General features: G+C 40.4%; 1 protein-coding gene across 3 annotated transcripts in view; it reads right to left on the bottom strand.

Moving 5' to 3' along the window:
• The window catches only part of PDE1A (phosphodiesterase 1A), a 490,470-nt gene that overhangs the window by 359,957 nt on the left and 112,873 nt on the right, over positions 1–17,640 (bottom strand). For 2 of the 3 annotated variants that reach the window (XM_073633738.1, XM_073633740.1), the window contains exon 1: positions 7,476–7,875. The exons of the other annotated variant lie outside the window; for it this stretch is intronic. In XM_073633738.1, coding sequence (XP_073489839.1) covers positions 7,476–7,528 — 53 coding nt within the window. In that variant the 5' untranslated portion in view covers positions 7,529–7,875. Of the gene's footprint in view, positions 1–7,475; positions 7,876–17,640 lie in introns of those variants that run through there. 3 annotated transcript variants of the gene reach the window in all.

Below are 17,640 nucleotides of genomic sequence, written 5' to 3'. Positions count from 1 at the left end.
CACCAAGGCTCTTCTCCACCGATAGCTCAGTTTGGCCGGACGGCCAGCTCTAGGAAGGGTTCTGGTTGTCCCAAACGTCTTCCATTTAAGGATTATAGAGGCCACTGTGCTCTTAGGAACCTTAAGTGCAGCAGAAATTTTTTTTGTAACCTTGGCCAGATCTGTGCCTTGCCACAATTCTGTCCCTGAGCTCTTCAGGCAGTTCCTTTGACCTCATGATTCTCATTTGCTCTCACATGCACTGTGAGCTGTAAGGTCTTATATAGACAGGTGTGTGGCTTTACTAAGCAAGTCCAATCAGTATAATCAAACACAGCTGGACTCAAATGAACCGTCTCAAGGATGATCAGAAGAAATCGACAGCACCTGAGTTAAATATATGAGTGTCACAGCAAAGGGTCTGAATAATTAGGACCATGTGATATTTCAGTTTTTCTTTTTTAATAAATCTGCAAAAATGTCAACAATTCTGTGTTTTTCTGTCAATATGGGGTGCTGTGTGTACATTAATGAGGAAAAAAAATTAACTTAAATAATTTTAGCAAATGGCTGCAATATAACAAAGAGTGAAAAATTGAAGGGGTTCTGAATACTTTCCATTCCCACTGTAGGATCCAGTCCATACATAGATAGCAGAATAGAGGTGTTGATCTAGGCTTGTTCGTGAACTGGACAACATGCAAATAAAGAAACAGTAAAGATCACATACAATAGGTTCAGTTGAAAATGTTAAAACACCAAGAGAAACATCTTAAACATAAAGTGGAACTAAAGACAAAAAAAACATACAAACATGCAGGCTTTTTATTGCAGATAAGACAGGCAATTGGAGAAGATATCAGCACTGGTGATGGACCTCGCAGGCATCGACCCTTGGAGCAGAGGTAAGTATTTCTGCCTTTAGTTCCATTTTAAAACATAATTAAACCCAATCGATTTAACGGTTTCATAAAACAGTTATATTCCCAGCATGCTGGGAATCCTAACTGTCACATTTGCTTGTGCTCTCAACCAAACTGTCAAACCATCAAATGGCTGGTGTCATAACTGGTCACATATGCAGAATCATAGCAGTTGCAGATCAAGCAGAGGCTAAGATGCCAATTTCCTTGACTTTAAATTGGTTGTAAAGCCACTTCTATAAAATACTCTCATCGCCTCTGTATTAGAACAATAAGTTCCCCTGTGTCATATAACAAATATGCTTATCTGTACTGATAACACAGTGTCTTCCTGAGCTCAGGTGCCTCCTCTCTCCTCTGCCCGGCTCACAGTTCCAGCAGGTGGGGCCAAGTACTACCACTGACGTCAGCCGGGGAGGAGAGGAGAGAGGAGAGATAGACCAGAGGAGTCACATGATTGCAGGAAGACACTGTGTTATCGGTACAGATAAGCATATTTATTATATAACACAGACACAGGCGAACTTATTGTTATAATACAGAGGGGATGGGAGCTTTGAATATTTAATATTAAATATGAAAGCAGCAGAAGCGGGGGGGGTTGCGGGCGCTGACAGGAGCAGACAGTCAGAGAGGGGAGGGGGGAGCGGATGGAGGAGAGGACACAGGAGACAGATAGCAGGCTGCGGCTGACAGAGGCATGTAGGCTGACCATGGTGTCAGGGCTCAGCAGCCCTGATATATCGGAGTCAGCATACGGGGGAAGGGTATAGCCAGGCAGGATCAGACAGGTATTACAGGTGTTACAAGGGGCCAAATGACACAGCCCAAGCTCTGTGCTGTATAACATGCTTTAAGGGGAAAGGATCTGTTTTTTGTTTTTTTTACACTTTAAGCGATGTGACTGTAATTTTCAAATCTCATTGCATGCAACTGAAAATAACTGTTACTTTAAAAAAATAAGAATTCTTATCCAGGTGTTTTAGTTCTGTGAATCAGGCTTTATGTCCACTAATCAATGTGCTTCTTTTATTCCAAATTAGCACAGGGCACAAGAATAAAGGGTTTGTAAAGGCAGAAGGTTTTTTTTATCTTAATTCATTCTATGCATTCTATGCTGCTGTCAATCAAACTCAGTTAACCAATCAGAGGAGTGAGGGGGCAGGGCCAGGGCGGTGTCTGAATGGACACAGGGAGCTGTGACTCAGCTCGGGTGCCCCAATAGCAAGTTGATTGCTGTGGGGGCACTGAACAGGAGGGAGGGGCCAGGATCACGAAGCGAGACCCAAGAAGAGGAGGATCCAGGCTGCCCTATGCAAATCCACTGCAACAGAGCAGGTAAGTATAACATGTTTGTTATTTTTTTAGGGAAAAAAAACGAGCCTTTAAAATCACTTTAAGCTATGATGTGTTTCTCTCTGTACTCAGCAGTTTGTCAAAAAGTACAACCTTCCTTTTACCTTACCCAACATGCAATCCCCTTTTTATGTTTGTGACTGGAAGAACTCTCTGCATTTACATGTGTGCAGCCAATCTGACAAAGTCAAGTTGATCCAGAAAAAGACCCTACAAGTATAAAGCATGGCCAATTTTTTGCAAAAAGAAAAAAATATGATATAGTGTGATCAATTCAGTTCAGATTAATACATTAAATTGTTTATAAACATATAAAATCATACAGCTGTTATTTGGGAATATTTAAGCAATGTGTTTATTGCCAAAAATTATATTTTATAATATAATTTATTGCACAAATTATAAAATTCATTTTAGATAATTGTACACTTTTTAGCAACTTTTACTTTATATTCTACTACCAGTTTGTATATCTTTCACTTTTTATTATTTTTTTCTGAAAGCTTCATGTTTTACATTTTGTAGGAGAACTGTTCTTTAGTCGAGAGAATCCATTATTTATAGATCACATTTCGCACACTACATCCCAGATATTGTCCTCGATAACATACACAAGCAAGCATCATTTTGCTGGCAAAATTATATGAAGGCTGCTCATCCTCACTGCCAACATGAGCTTGACTATAGTTTATCAGGCAGATCCATGGTGTCTGCTCAGTCTTTTCTCTCATTCATTTTAATTGTGTAGCAAAAAATATATATAAATGATATCTTGGTGCAGACTTTGGAGACACTTCTTTGCTAAGTATCTGAGAAATACCTATCCTTCATGCCAGAAAAGCTATTACTAGTCTGCAAATTGTTTACTTTAAAGCAATCTACAGTTGGCGTTACTGAATTTTACATGCGTGCGGTATTCCTAAAGCATTTCACTTCCTATTTTTTTGCCAGCTGTCATCAAAGTAAGATTTACTATTATATCCAATTAAATTGTAAAGTTCATAATATATCTACTGAGGGAGCTATTTAACGCAGCATAGTTCCATTGATATTCTGTAAGTACACTATTAAATGATTAAGCAGCTTGTAGGATATGTATTACATATAAGATTGCTCATTGGATGATGAGTTCCTGAAATGTGTCTGATTTCCCTTTTTCTCCTTTTCTGACTTATAATGCCAGTCACTGTGGTACCTCCAAAGATAAGGAGAAAAAAAAGAGACAGAGGCGACGGGAGAGTTCCTTATGGTGTAATAGTTTGACAGATAATTGGATGAAATATAAGATGTAAAGGTAAATTGCAATGGTGTACTCACACCTGGGAGGTTGATAAGCTTGCTGGGAATATGACTGTCCCTGCGCAGAGTAAGGTTGCTCTCGATGCCCGGTGGGGTGATCCAGACAAACCTAGCCTGTGGATTTGGGATTCTGGTGTGTTCACAGTAAGAGGTTTAGGAGCCCCAAAAGATAGGAAACTGGTGTCAGCAGAGGTGCCCGAATGTGAAGGAGAAGCTTGGGAATGGATTCTTCATTGATTTGATATTTATTGCTCACAGAATAGTACAAAATACCGTACAATGCGTTTCATGTCACTACACTGGCCACTTCCTCAGGATGGTGCATAAAACACTGATAAACAAAATAATATATGTAAGCAAAGAGAAGTATATAAATATATAGTATAAAATATATGTGTGTGTGTTTGTATATGTTATCTCGTCCAATGTTTATCACATTTAAGTGATCAAACATCAATAATACCCTATAAGTTCATATGATAGAAGAACTGTCTTTCCAAAAAAACATTATACAAAACAAAACTGATTCAACAGTCTAAGACAAAAGCACACAAACTATACAGAGATAAATTGATATTTCCAGACCCAAAAGAAAAAATCTCCAACAAATAAAATTATAACTTCATCACTAGATATAACACTGATTACAGCAAAATCAAAAAAGCAATGAAAACACACTGGCATATACTTTTACAGGACCCCTATTTGAAAGCAGACCTACCCAGGGCACCCAGCTAGCTGCACCTTCCAACGGGCCAAATGCTGAAGGAATATTTTAGTGCCTAGTAGACAAAAAGCAATAAAACAACAGACAAAAACCTGATATAAAAAGATCTCCACAATAATACACTAACAGGAAACTATAGGTGTGGTCACCCTCTATGCCTAACATGTAATATTATTAGCAACAGAGACAAGGAATTTACATCCATGTGCACATTGGTGTCCTATCCAATTAAGTCCTTGTTGACCTGTGAAACCGAGGAAGTGTAGTGCCACAAAAGGCATTGTAAGGTGTTTTATACTATTCTGTGAGCAATAAATATCAAATCAATGAAGAATCCATTCCTCAGCTTCTACTTCACATTTGGGCGCATCTGGCGACACCATTTTCCTATTTTTATGGGCTCCTAAACCTCTTACTAAGCCAGACACTGCTCAGATTTATACAGCTGGTGTGGCATGCTCTTTTGTCAACTCCCGGAAGTGCATTAAAGTGGTATTGTAAAACCCTTACTTATACCCAGTGAAGTGACTAGCCGCAGTTGATACACAGAAATTAAACCAATTCTTTTGCATAAGTTGAATCTGTTTATGTGCAGCCATCTGATCTCTACAGCCTTTTAAAATGCATAATTTGCACAGCATTTCTGAGCTTCCAGAGGTAGGGGACAGGAATCTGACGTCACACACTGACAAGAGAGAAGAGCTGAGTGCGATCTGAGACCTGAGTGGAGAGAACTTCACAAACAATTTCATAGAGAAGCATGCACAACTGAGGGTGTTGATCACATGTTGTGTGCTGGAGCTCCCATCCCCCTTGTTTACTTGAAGTCAGCACAACCTGTCAGAAATTAGCCAATAGCAGAGGAGCAAACAGCAGACAGAAGTCACACTTGGCATTTTGGATTGAGGCAAGCACATATTATAGAAGGATTTGCTTTGTTCATTTTTCATGTCAGAGGTTTACAACCACTTTAGGTGTTGTCTCTTGCAGAGTTGGACAAACTTTAGGATTATTCAGGGATTGATTATGTTTCCAGAGAAAGGGGGGGATCAGCCTCTCACTGCAATAGTACATGAAAGCAGTGGTAGATCTGGTTTTGTGACAGTCTCAGTGAGGATGGACAGATTTCTCAGAGACAGCCTTCAATTTACAATATGTACAGCCTTATGTCAGATTTTCATGCTATATCAATGTTGTCTTTGCTTTCAAAAGGGGTTTTCCATAAACTATTAAGTGGAAAACCCCTATGCTCTGTATGCAGTTATGACTGGCAGGTGTTGCACTATTCATGTCCACTTGGCTTCATGCAGTCCTGGTTTAGCAGGTGATGCTCCTAAAGGAGCAGGACCTGTTCAGCACATACTTTCAATGGATTTCTTAGGCATAGAGTAGAAATAAGCTCAAATTTGATTAGCAGAGATCACAAATAGATGGTCAGCAGGGGTATGCCATGAAGGAGTGAAGGAGTTTTTACCTATGGATAGTAAAATGTTTAAAGTATGGCTGTCCATGTAGTAGACCATTAGTTCGACTTCTGTTGAAGGGGAACGTTGGAAAACTTTTCATGATCAGCGACTGCAGCCACTGATCAGTGTATTTTGACAGCAGAGGTGTCCCGCTGTCAGAATACAATATCTCAGCAGGGAGGAACACATTCTTTTTGTTGAGTCCTCTATGTCTACATTTACTGATTGCATTGGTCACTGCACTTTATATCTACCCATTTCTCTTTGCATTGCTCTTTTAGCTAGGCTTCAAAGTTTTAAATCTATTATTGCACAGCCATAGAGGACTGCCATGTTCTACCCTTTTGTAAGGGATATATCTAGATAGCAAATAACAAAAAACGTATAACAACACTCACTCCACAGAGTACCCCCTTCTTCTGTTAAAATAAAAACAACTCTAGTACGAGTCTGCCTACAGTGTAGTGTGTGCACCATACTTTAACGAGCAGGTTCATATTACTGTTGATTTTATGTATAACAGCAAGAGGGGTAATACGTAGAGTGAGCTCTGTTATACCTTTTTTTGTCACTTGTTATTTTTACATAGAAACATAGAAAAGTGACAACAGAAAAAGACCGAGTAGTCCATTGAGTCTGCCCATTTTTTTTTGTATTTTTGTTTTGTTTTTTTCTTTAACTTTATTGTCTGACTATAGATCTATGTTTGTCCCAAGCATGATTGGAGCCATTTACTGTTGACTGTCTCACTACTTCTGCTGTTAGTTTATGCCAAGCACCAACCACCTATTCAGTAAAATAATACTTTCTAAGATTAGTTTTGAACGTTCCTCCAGTTAGTTTGAGGTCATGTCCCCATGTTGTTGTCTTTCTTGTTATATATACTGTATATATATATATATATATATATATATATATATATATATATATATATATATATATATATATATATATATATCTTACACTTATATCTATAGTTTTGTAAGATTATAAGCTTGTGTGCACAGTATAATTGGGCCAGTGACAAAGCAGGAACTTATATTCCCAAATAAACTATGCCTTTTGCATTACACAATTGAAAATATATACATGCCAAACACAAACAGGAGTGACGGCCCAGTCAATGTGGTCTTTCATTGTCCTGGCAGGACAAAGCAGATAGAGAATAAAATCTTTTTGTAGATTAATGCAATTTGCACTTTGTTGCTCCTTTCATAAACTTGTCTTACAAGCCCAAATGAGTTAAACATGTAAAAAAAGAGTCATAATACTTCCAAACAATATCGACCACAAACTGGGATAGTCCCGTGCTTTTGAAAGTTTCCTTTGAATTAGCACATGCTGTATTATAATTTCACTTTTGAAAATGTTACTTATTAAAAGACACTCTCGATTCCAACAGTACTGTTAGCAAGTAGTAACAAAAGCATCTGAACACTGCAGAGATCAAAGAATAAAGTATTAAGAAACCCTGGGACACCCTCCTAACACTTCACAGTTACAGTGAGAGAAGTAAATGAAGGCTTCCAGCAGTTAAAAAAAACATAAACATGTTCTCTTTTCAGCAACACAAAACTTTACATCACAGGTTTACATCAAACTCTCAAACAAATAATACTTAACACAATGTAAAGGGTGAGTACAAACTGTACTGCAAAATCCAATTTTATCATGGCACGTCGGAGAAAGTTGAAACAAAGTTCTGCAAAGTACAAGATGACTTACCTAAATATTGGTTTTTGTAGGTGCTTTTTCTTAATTGTAATGCAGTCACCCATTTAAATTTAGTGCAGGGTATAGATTTCCAGAAATTGAACCACAAACACAAAACAATAAAAGAATGAAAAAAGTCCAGAAACAGAAGTATACATAAAAAGATCTTCTTCAGCTATTGTGCTGTGCACAGTCCCGATAGTATGTTGTGTGTTCGAAGGAGTTTACCCTCTTTAACTGCTGAGTGAAAAAAATCCATTGAGGCCACATAACTGTGCACACAACTCAACAGAGCGAACTGCACAAAAGCACATGTTTAGAGTTGACTGAGAAAGGAGAAGGGCCACAGTCACAGACTACTAAAGTCTGCAAGGAAAAGTGAAACTCAGCCAAAAGCATTTGAGGCTTTAAAAAAAAAAAAAAAAAAAAGTCAGCAAGTTCTCATCATCAAGCTCTGAGAATGTGCTCTGCTTATATTCGTCAGAGCTCCTTAAACATATGGGCATGTCATAGAATTTAGACTACTGCTGAAAGCCTGTTTTTTTTTTCTTTCTTTTTTTATTCTAAAAGTTTGAAGGCTGCCCGAGAGTTTTCCATGTTCACGTCGTAAGAAAGTTTCTTCAGTAACAAGCACCGTACACAAATTAATAAAGACGGATAGATGCAGTCTGTGTGGCTGGCTGCTTTTCAAGAGATTATAATTACTTTACAATCTGGCTTTTATTCCCTTCTGGATATGAGGTGTAGATAGGCCAGTACAAAATTAAAGGGTTACCTTGTTTGTCTGGCACTTTTCACTGTGGAGGGTATTCCAGATTATGACAGGGCACAGTGTTCGGCAAAAACATGTAAATAACTCTTCAAAATGATATTATGTAATGACAGCATAAAGGAGCAGTAAACTAAAAATACAAGTTACCTTTATTTTAAAGAACATTCCAGCCAAACTTAAAAAAAATTGCATAAACTTAATGTAGAATTCCAGCACAATCCTACTAATCTTAAAAATGCTCCCTTCCCCTCTGCTGACACCTATGCTGACTAACCTGTGTAAAAAATTTGTATATACCTACAGCACGGTCGTCCAGTTCTGCAAGGGCGTCTATTGATGTCCTCCCAGAACCGCGCCCCCCATGTACCCACTGTGGCACGCACCCGGCAGGTTCTGTGATTGCTGTTTCCTTTGGATACAGCTGATCACAGATCGGGGTAAATAGCCAAATACAGTGGCTCTTTACCACGTGATCAGCTGTGTCCAATCACAGCTGATCATGATGTAAACACACGTGCCGGTTATCAGCATTCCTTTCCTCATGCTGTCACAGCATGAGGAGAGCAGAGAGCCGGTAACCGGTGAGTATGAAAGGAGACATATTACTAATTTCAACCCGCTAGAGTCCGGTCACGTAATCTCGCCTGTGTCAGCCAGCGCTGTCTGCAGGGGAGAGGAGGGAGTACTCGACAATGGCTGGCTATGCCTAAGTAGTCACAGAACCCATAGGCTCCTATCGCCCATCTGTTGTCAACACTCCCTCCTCTCCCCTTCAGCCACCACTGGCTGACACAGGGGAGCCGAATCATGTGACAGGAACGGAGAGCCCTGAAAATAGGTAAGTATACACATCTTTCTTAGACAGGTTCCCAGGCATAGGTGTTAGGAGGGGAGGGAGCATTTCCAAGCTTAGTTAGGTTTGCGCTAGAATTCTACTTTAAGGGGACAGCCTACCTGCTGAGCAGCTGTAATTTTTTAATTTTAATTTTTTTAATTATTTAAAGCAGAACTACATTTTTGGGTGTCGGTCTGTGGGCAGGGGAGCTTTTTACATAATGTACATATATGGTACACTTACCTCTCATTGTGCCCTCCTCCAGTTGTGACAGTTCCAGCCTCAAATGGCTGCTTTGTCCAATATCGCCATCTCCCCAACTGCTTCTTCTGGGTCCTCTGATGCTTCTCTTTAGCCATTGGATGGCCACGATGATGTAACTTCTACACACATGCATCATCTGCCATCCAGCTGTATTCTAAGCATGCTGGGAATAAGTCAGGATGTACACTGCACAGTACATGCTCTGTGAAATGTGCATTCAAAAAGAAAAAAATGCCAGTAGCATAAGGTAAAGTTTTATTGGCTAAAAACTCTTTTGCCAAAAACTGTATCACCTAGCAAATTTTCTAAGTGGGGCTCTGGTTTTACTTTAATCATACAACTCCAGTATGACAAGCCAACGTGTTTCTGGCATTCAGAGGTCTCCCTGCATCAGGGCTTTAGGTGCTGATAGCAGTATGTAGGTAACCAACTCAAAATGGTTAAAGGTTTAAAAATAATTAATTAAGTTAAAGAATATACCTATAAATTAGTATGTAGGCCTCAACAGCTAGTTATTGCAACCCTGAAAAAAGCAGTTGCTGGAGCCTAATTTCTGGCATATTGGTTCTGCAGAAGTTCTATAGAGATAAATGGGAGAAGAAAGATGTATCTTCCATTCATCTCTGTAGAACCTTTTGTTGCGCCTGCATACTGGAGCACAGATGCTTGGGCAAATAAAAACAGGTGAAAACGCTATGTCAGAAAGGCAGGTGTGTATGTGGTCATATTACCTAGGAAGGGGATGGGTTTCTCATATAAAATTTTTATACAAATGTCAATTTGCAAATTAAAAAAGTGAAACCTATAATTTATTTCCCAATGTGCCAGCTCTGATAAAAAAAAATATATTTTATAAGAAAAAATTTCATAACATTGTTATATCCATTTTCCATGTTTTGATGACATGTAAAATTGTGTGAATGGTCTTATAATCCCACAATAGCTTTAGCCTTTATCTGCGTTTGCTTAAAAAATATGTTTTCAGCAATAATTTAATCAGAAAACAACATAAGCTCAATAAAACGAAGGCTATAGTGTTCAGAAAGGGATTCTCCAGATATTCAGCTCAGTTATTCAATTAACTCACTATAGCTAACAGTAACACCATATATGAATGATATGGAAAAAAGGCAAAAATTACAATATGCCTTTCAGAAGCTGGAAGCCTTTGGATAATCCATCTTTGCTGTATTTTGCACATTCTTCTTGACAAGGTTCTCATTTACACACATATGGAGGAAGTTCCGTACTAGGGCATAGGATGTGTTCAGCACTGAATCTTAAAACCTTTTTTCCATGGGCCTTTGGTCTGGTCACGTATGGCGGTGGGTAATCCTAAATACTGCTGATTTGTTTTAAAGAGTGCTGGACTTTTTTTTTTTTATGTAAAATGTTCGGCTCGCTCTTCAGGGAGCATTTGATGGGCAGTGATTGTATTGCCTCCTTTCCACCTGCTTTAACCCCTTGAACCCCACACTAGTACGCCGTAACTGCATGCATTACACACGTGTAAGGGGGCTTATGATTGGCTGGGTGTTGGTGCCAAACTGTGTAAGACCCCGTCCTGCTTCTTCTTGGGTAGGACAACTACCCACCTGCTAGTAGATGGAACCCTTCACAATATTGTGTCAAACTCCTGGCCATAGCCCCACTCACGACATCCTTGGCCATAGGCCTTAATATTCAAGAATAAAGGAATGTCCACACAAGAAATGTATTACTTGCACTTTACCGTGACTTCTCAAAGATGGCCGTGACATCTAACAACACATTGACATACTGAAAGAATTCTCAGACGCGGAATGCCATCCACAGGAGCAAGTGTTCTGAAGCTGTCATTTAGGCGCAGAACACCAGCACACAATTTTTAAGACATCTTCTCTTATCACCTTCTCTCCATGGGAGCACCTCAATGTTGTGACCACTGCCTGAATGGGAGAGAGAGCTGCTGGAGCTATATTTGTTTTTTTACAATCCACAGCCATCCTCCTTTATAACAACACCAATGTGATATATGCATTCTTCTCCTTTTTTAGCATGTGTGTGGTGTTTTATTCATTTATTTTATTTATTTATTTATTTCAGGTACTTATATAGTGCCGTCAATTTACGCAGCGCTTTACATATACATTGTACATTCACATCAGTCCCTACCCTCAAGGAGCTTACAATCTAAGGTCCCTAACTCACATTCATATATACTAGGGACAATTTAGACAGGATCCAATTAACCTACCAGCATGTCTTTGGAGTGTGGGAGGAAACCGGAGTACCCGGAGGAAACCCACGCAGGCACAGGGAGAACATGCAAACTCCAGGCAGGTGGTGTTGTGATTGGAATCAGCGACCCTTCTTACTGCTAGGCGAAAGTGCTACCCACTACACCACTGTGCCGCCCTATGTTTTTATGAATAACACTATGAGCACTGCGCCAGTTTCTATTGTCTTTTGAGCATATACTGTAACTTGCAATTATCCATGCACCAGCCACCTAAGCTGCTGATGACCAGGTTTGCCAATGGCCTGTAAATTTACAGACAGATTGTAAAAATTTGCCAATTAGCACATTGTCCGACAACTACTGCCCATAAAAAATATGGCCTCAGTCCGGATTTGGAGCTGTGGGTTCAGGCAGGGCTCGAAACAGGGGGCGGGTGGCGGTGATGTCATGGCGGTTACAGCCGGCTGGTAACAACCCCCCCTTACACAGAAAACACACACTGTACAAACAGCTTCCTCAGTCTTATGCGGTATACACGCAACCGGACTTTTCGTTGGACTGAACCCCAAAGGACTTTTTGACGGAGTTCCGATGGAGTTCCAATGAAATGGACTTGCCTACACACGATCACACCAAAGTCCGATTGTTTTGAACGTGATGACGTATGACTGGACTAGAATAAAGAAGTTCATAGCCAGTAGCCAGTAGCTGCCCTTGCGTTCTTTTTTGTCCGTCGGACTAGCATACAGACGAACGGATTTTTCGATTGGACTCAAGTCCGTCGGAAAGATTTGAAACATGTTCTATTTCTAAAGTCCGACAGATTTTTCTACAGAAAAGGACAGATGAAGCCCACACACGATCGAATTGTCCAACGGATTCGTTCCGTCGGACCAGTTCAGTGGAAAAGTCCAGTCGTGTGTACATGGCATAAGCTTTCCATTCCATCTCATCAAGTGCAGCCAATGGCAGGCTCTGCCAATTTCCTAGCCTTCTCCCAACGCCGGCACTGCTGTGTATGGCAGGAGTTGTAGTTATCCACACTGCGCGAACTGGACTTGACCTGCTGCACCTGCGCTCTACAGAGACTACACTTCCTAGAATTCAGGGTGCTCAGAACGGACACACGGCTTCTCCGGCTTGTAGTAGGGGACGGAGGAGTGTATAAGACTAGTTGCCCTGGAGCATGCTCGTCTGTAACCATACACCCAGCTGCCACTCTAGTGTTTGGCAGCTGCTGCAGCAATGTAGCATTTTTTATGCTATTAGCCAGGTGGGAACTTGTCATTACATTACCATAATAAGACCGGACTCCTGTGTGTTCATTCATTCCTCCTGCATTCTGCTGTGTCTGTGCTGGCAGTGGTTCTGCTTCTAGTATCCACATTGGGAACCTAAGTGTATGAGCTGACATGTAAACTGCAAGATATGGTTGTAATAAGAGGAGGTGATGATAGTTTTGGCCAGAGTTCCCCTTTTTCACACAGAGATCCCCTGGCCCCTTGCACTGTAAGGGGGAATCCTGCAGACACTGATGTAAGGGGGAACTTTTAACTCTGTGGACTCTTGTGTAAAGGGGGGCTCTGGTGACCAGAGACACTCCTACATCAGAGTTCTGCTTTACATCAGGGTCCACAGTGTTCCCCTTTACATCAGGGTCTGCAGAGTTCCCCCTTAAACTGTAAGGGGGAATGCTGCAGACTCTGATGTAGAGGGGAACTCTGTGTACTTTGATGTAAGAGAGAACTGTGATGTAAAGAGGAGATCTGTGGACTCTTGTGGGGAGCTCTGGTGACCAGAGACCCCCTTACATCAGAATTTCTCCTTATCAGAGTCTGCAGCATTACCTCTTACATCAGAGTCCTCAGAGTTCTCCTTTGCATCAGAGTCCACAATGTTCCCTTTTACATCAGGGTCCGCAAAGTTCCCCCTTGCACGGTAAAGGAGGGCACTGCAGACTCTGGTGTAAGGGGGAACTCTGTGCTGGGTTATATTAACCTGACCTGAGTTTTTTGCCTTTTGTTACACCTTAAGCAGATTGCTGATCACACTAGCTACACGTTTGTAGTTTAAATGTTGATATTTGCACTGAAAATGGTAATGCTGCCTAACTTTTTGAAAGGTTAGTAAAAATTTGGCTCTGCCAGTAATTTTTTGTGTTGCGTCAGTAAAAAATTGGTTCTGTCCATAAACTTTTTGTGTTGTGTCAGTAAATTTCACTTCGAGAGGTTGGCAACCCTGCTGATGATGTTTAGACTTCCTATAAAGTTTTTGAGGTTTATCAGTAGTAAGATCAAGCAGTTGGTGTACTAGACCGATTATACAACAGCACATTTGGACCTTTGTTATGTTTTTCATTTACACATATATTCTGCATTTGCTAGAAGAATCTTTTTCACCTCTGTGATTGTTTTTTGGACTTTTCACTTGAAGAGACTGTATTGGTAATAACAATTTTGATTCTTTGCACAATTTGTTATTTGCTGGTATTCATTGAGTTTCACACATATATATTGTTTGCACTGTTTATTTTTAAATAGTGTAGCACATTTATTTTTATATATCTTTGTGTTTTCTTATACAGTTAGGTCCATATCTATTTGGACACAGGCACAATTTTCATACTTTTGGCTCTGTATGCCACCAGAATAAAATTAAAACAAAACAATCCAAATGAATTTGAAGTGCAGACTTTCAGCTTTAATTCAAGGGGTTGAACATAAGTATCAAGTACAAATATTAGGAACTGCAACCATCTTTATACACAGTCCCCTCATTTTCAGGGGCTCAAATGTAATTGGGCAAATGAATATAATCATAAATAAAATGTTTATTTTTAATATTTTGTTAAGAATCCTTTACTGGCAATAACTGCCTGAAGTTTGGAACCCATGGATATTACCAAAGACTGGGTTTCCTCCTATCTGATGCTTTGCCAGCCTCTAACTGCAGCTGTGTTCAGTTGTTTGTGGGTCTTTCTGCCTTTAGTTTTGCCTTCAGCAAGTGAAATGCATGCTCAATTGGGTTGAAATCAGGTGACTGAATCTACCATTGCAGAATATTCCACTTATTTTCCTTCTAAAGGTCCTGGGTTGCTCTTGCGGTGTGTTTTGATCATTGTCCATCTGTACTGTGAAGCTCCGTCCAATCAACTTTGCTGTATTTGGCTGAATCTGGGCTGACAGTATATATCTAAACACTGCAGAATTCATCTGGCTGCTTCTGTCTTCTGTCACATCATCAATAAACACCAATGACCCAGTGCCACTGGTAGCCATGCATGCCCATGCCACCACATTGCCTCCACCGTGTTTTACAGATGAAGTTTCACCCGTCCAAAGAATGCTTTTCCAGAACTGATCCGGCTTTTTTAGATGTTTTTTGGGAAAGTCTAATCTGGCTTTTCTATTCTTGACTGCTTATGAATGGTTTGCACCTTGTGGTGAACCCTCTGTATTTGCTCTCGTGAAGTCTTCTCTTGATTGTAGACTTTGACAATGATACGCCCACCTCCTGAAGACTGACCTTCACTTGTCTGGATGTTGTGATCATCTACCACTGCTGTCTTTCGTGGACGTCCAGGCCTTTTTATGTTGCAGAGCTCACCTGTTTTTCTTTCCTCAGAATGTACCAAACTGTTTATTTGACAACTCCTAATGTTGCTGCTAGCTCTCTGATGGATTTGTTTCATTTTTTAAGCCTTACAATGGCCTGTTTCACTTGCATGGACAGATAGATTCCAAATGCAAATACCACACTTAGAATCAACTCCAGACCTTTTCCCTGCTTAATTGATGAAGAAATAACAAAAAGTAGGCCACATGAAAAAGCCATGAAAAAGCTTTTGATTCAATTGTCCAATTACTTTTGGTCCCTTGAAAAAGGGGGGGGTGGCTATTCTTAAGCTGTAATTCCTAAACCCTTCCTACAATTTGGATGTACATACCCTCAAATTAAACCTGAGAGTGTGTACTTTACCTGAGAAAAACAAAATTGTGCCTGTGTCTACATATATATGGACCTAACTGTATTTGTTACCTAAAGTGCGAATAATTGTTATCTCAAACAATATTACCAGCCCTGCCCTTTTCACCTATGTCACTCTACAAGTCACTTTCCCTATATTGTAGAGATGACTAGAGGGGAGGTTTTCTGTAGTTCTAACACACACAGGGATTGATTTACTAGGAATGGAGTGTGCAGGATCCGGTGCAGCTCTGCATAGAAACCAATCAGCTTCCTGTTTTTTTTTTTGCCAAAGCTTAATTGAACAAGCTGAAGTTAGCATATTTTGCAATCTCCAGTTTTAGTAAATCGACCCCTTTCTGTCATAAGGTGAAAATGCTTCTCCTCCATAAATACAGTACAGTGAATGAGTGTTGTCACCCAAGGACAAGGACTGTGTTACTTGTAGGAATATCAAGTGAAAATAAAGGGAAAAAAAAACAAAAAGGAATGCATCTACCACATCCGAAGATTGGTAAGCTGCAATATATTACATATTTTGTTACTAGGGATACTCCGCACGCCCCCATGTTTGCTCTGCCTGGCGCCTATTATTAGGCGCCGTGGCGAGCTTCACCCTGCCGGCGGCGTCCCGCGTTCACCTCCGGAGTGTCTATGGCGGTGTGCGCGTGCGCGGCCCGGCGCGCGCGCGCCGTCATGACGTCACGCGTTTTGCGACGGAGGTGACGACGGTGGTCGGGACCGTCCGGTCTTCCGGGACGCCGAGGGAGCCACACGTGGGCTGTAGTTGGCGGCCCACACGCCATTATCCTGGATGGGTGGGGGAGCTGGGCACCTGCATGTGATTACTCCATCAGCTTCAGCCTAGATATATTAGGAGACCCCAATGTCTACCAGCTAACAGTTTTTTCCTGCTGTTCAGGACTAACGGTATTCGTTTTTTAGTAACTGCAGCTTGGTTATTGCCAAGCCAACCAGCTTCACATACCTCATACAACTTCATACAGCACAAGGTAAATTTTTATGTTTCCCAGTCACGCCATCCCATTTCACACCCCTTCTTTCCTCACACACTGCTATTTGGTTGGCTCTTCATTTTATTTTATTTCATTTTATACATTTTTTCCTCACCCTATTTGCTTGGTTTGTTTTGTCACTTTTCACTTTTTTGCCAACACTTGGTTTATCACATCATCACACTAGGCTTGTCACACCATCACACCAGGATTTTCCTCATCATGCACTCTCCCAAGGATTCCCCTTTTTTTCACTCACAGCATACATTTTCACTCACATATTAGGTACTACTTGCACATTAGATTTGGGTTGCCAGCAATACTAATTCAATTTGATTATTTATTTGTTTAATCTATGTGATTCAACTACCATCCCTAATAACATACACACATTTTTGGTCTCCACATATCTATAGAATTTAAATTAATTTTTACTATGATGACTTATATACAAATATGTTACTTCTTTAATGGCTGCTCATGGATGTCTGTTGCAGGTGTTCGGTCTCCCGCTCCCCCGGGGGGACGTGTACCAGTGTGGCTCCTTGTAAGCCCCAGGGGGCTGGCTCTTTCCCCGGGTGGGGGGTTGGGGATGGCCTGCGCGCCGCCCGGACCCCTCCATGGCTCCCCAATGCCCCCACTAGATATGCCTACTTCACTTCAACGGTAAAACCCATCATTATGGTTTATCCAATGTGATCTTTTTTAGAAAATCATATACCATTTTCAATATTTGTATTGTTTTATAGATTCAGATGTGCCCCCTGAAGAGACCGCAATAGGTCGAAACGCGTCGGGGCTTCGATATTTTACTACTCCATGTAATGTAATGATGTGATATGTATTTTGCCGTTTATGAAATATGAATTCATCATTGTACTAGATTTTACATGAATATACGACATCTTGTCAAATAAATTGTTTTACTAATGATCTTTTGTAATGGTACATCTTGCTGCTTTAAAGCCCAATTAGGGGAATCCCAAATTCTTTTATTACATATTTTGTTTTTGGGTTTAGATACAATTTAGTTACAAAAATTACTCACATGCTATGCAATGTGGTTTGGGGCGGCTAAGAACCACAAGCAGCTGCTTTTATCA

The sequence above is a fragment of the Aquarana catesbeiana genome, linkage group LG06 (genome assembly GCF_042186555.1).
Source record: "Aquarana catesbeiana isolate 2022-GZ linkage group LG06, ASM4218655v1, whole genome shotgun sequence".
NCBI classification, from domain to species: Eukaryota; Metazoa; Chordata; class Amphibia; order Anura; family Ranidae; genus Aquarana; species Aquarana catesbeiana.
Note: the sequence above shows the minus strand (reverse complement) of the source record. Positions and strands in the feature narration are given on the sequence as shown.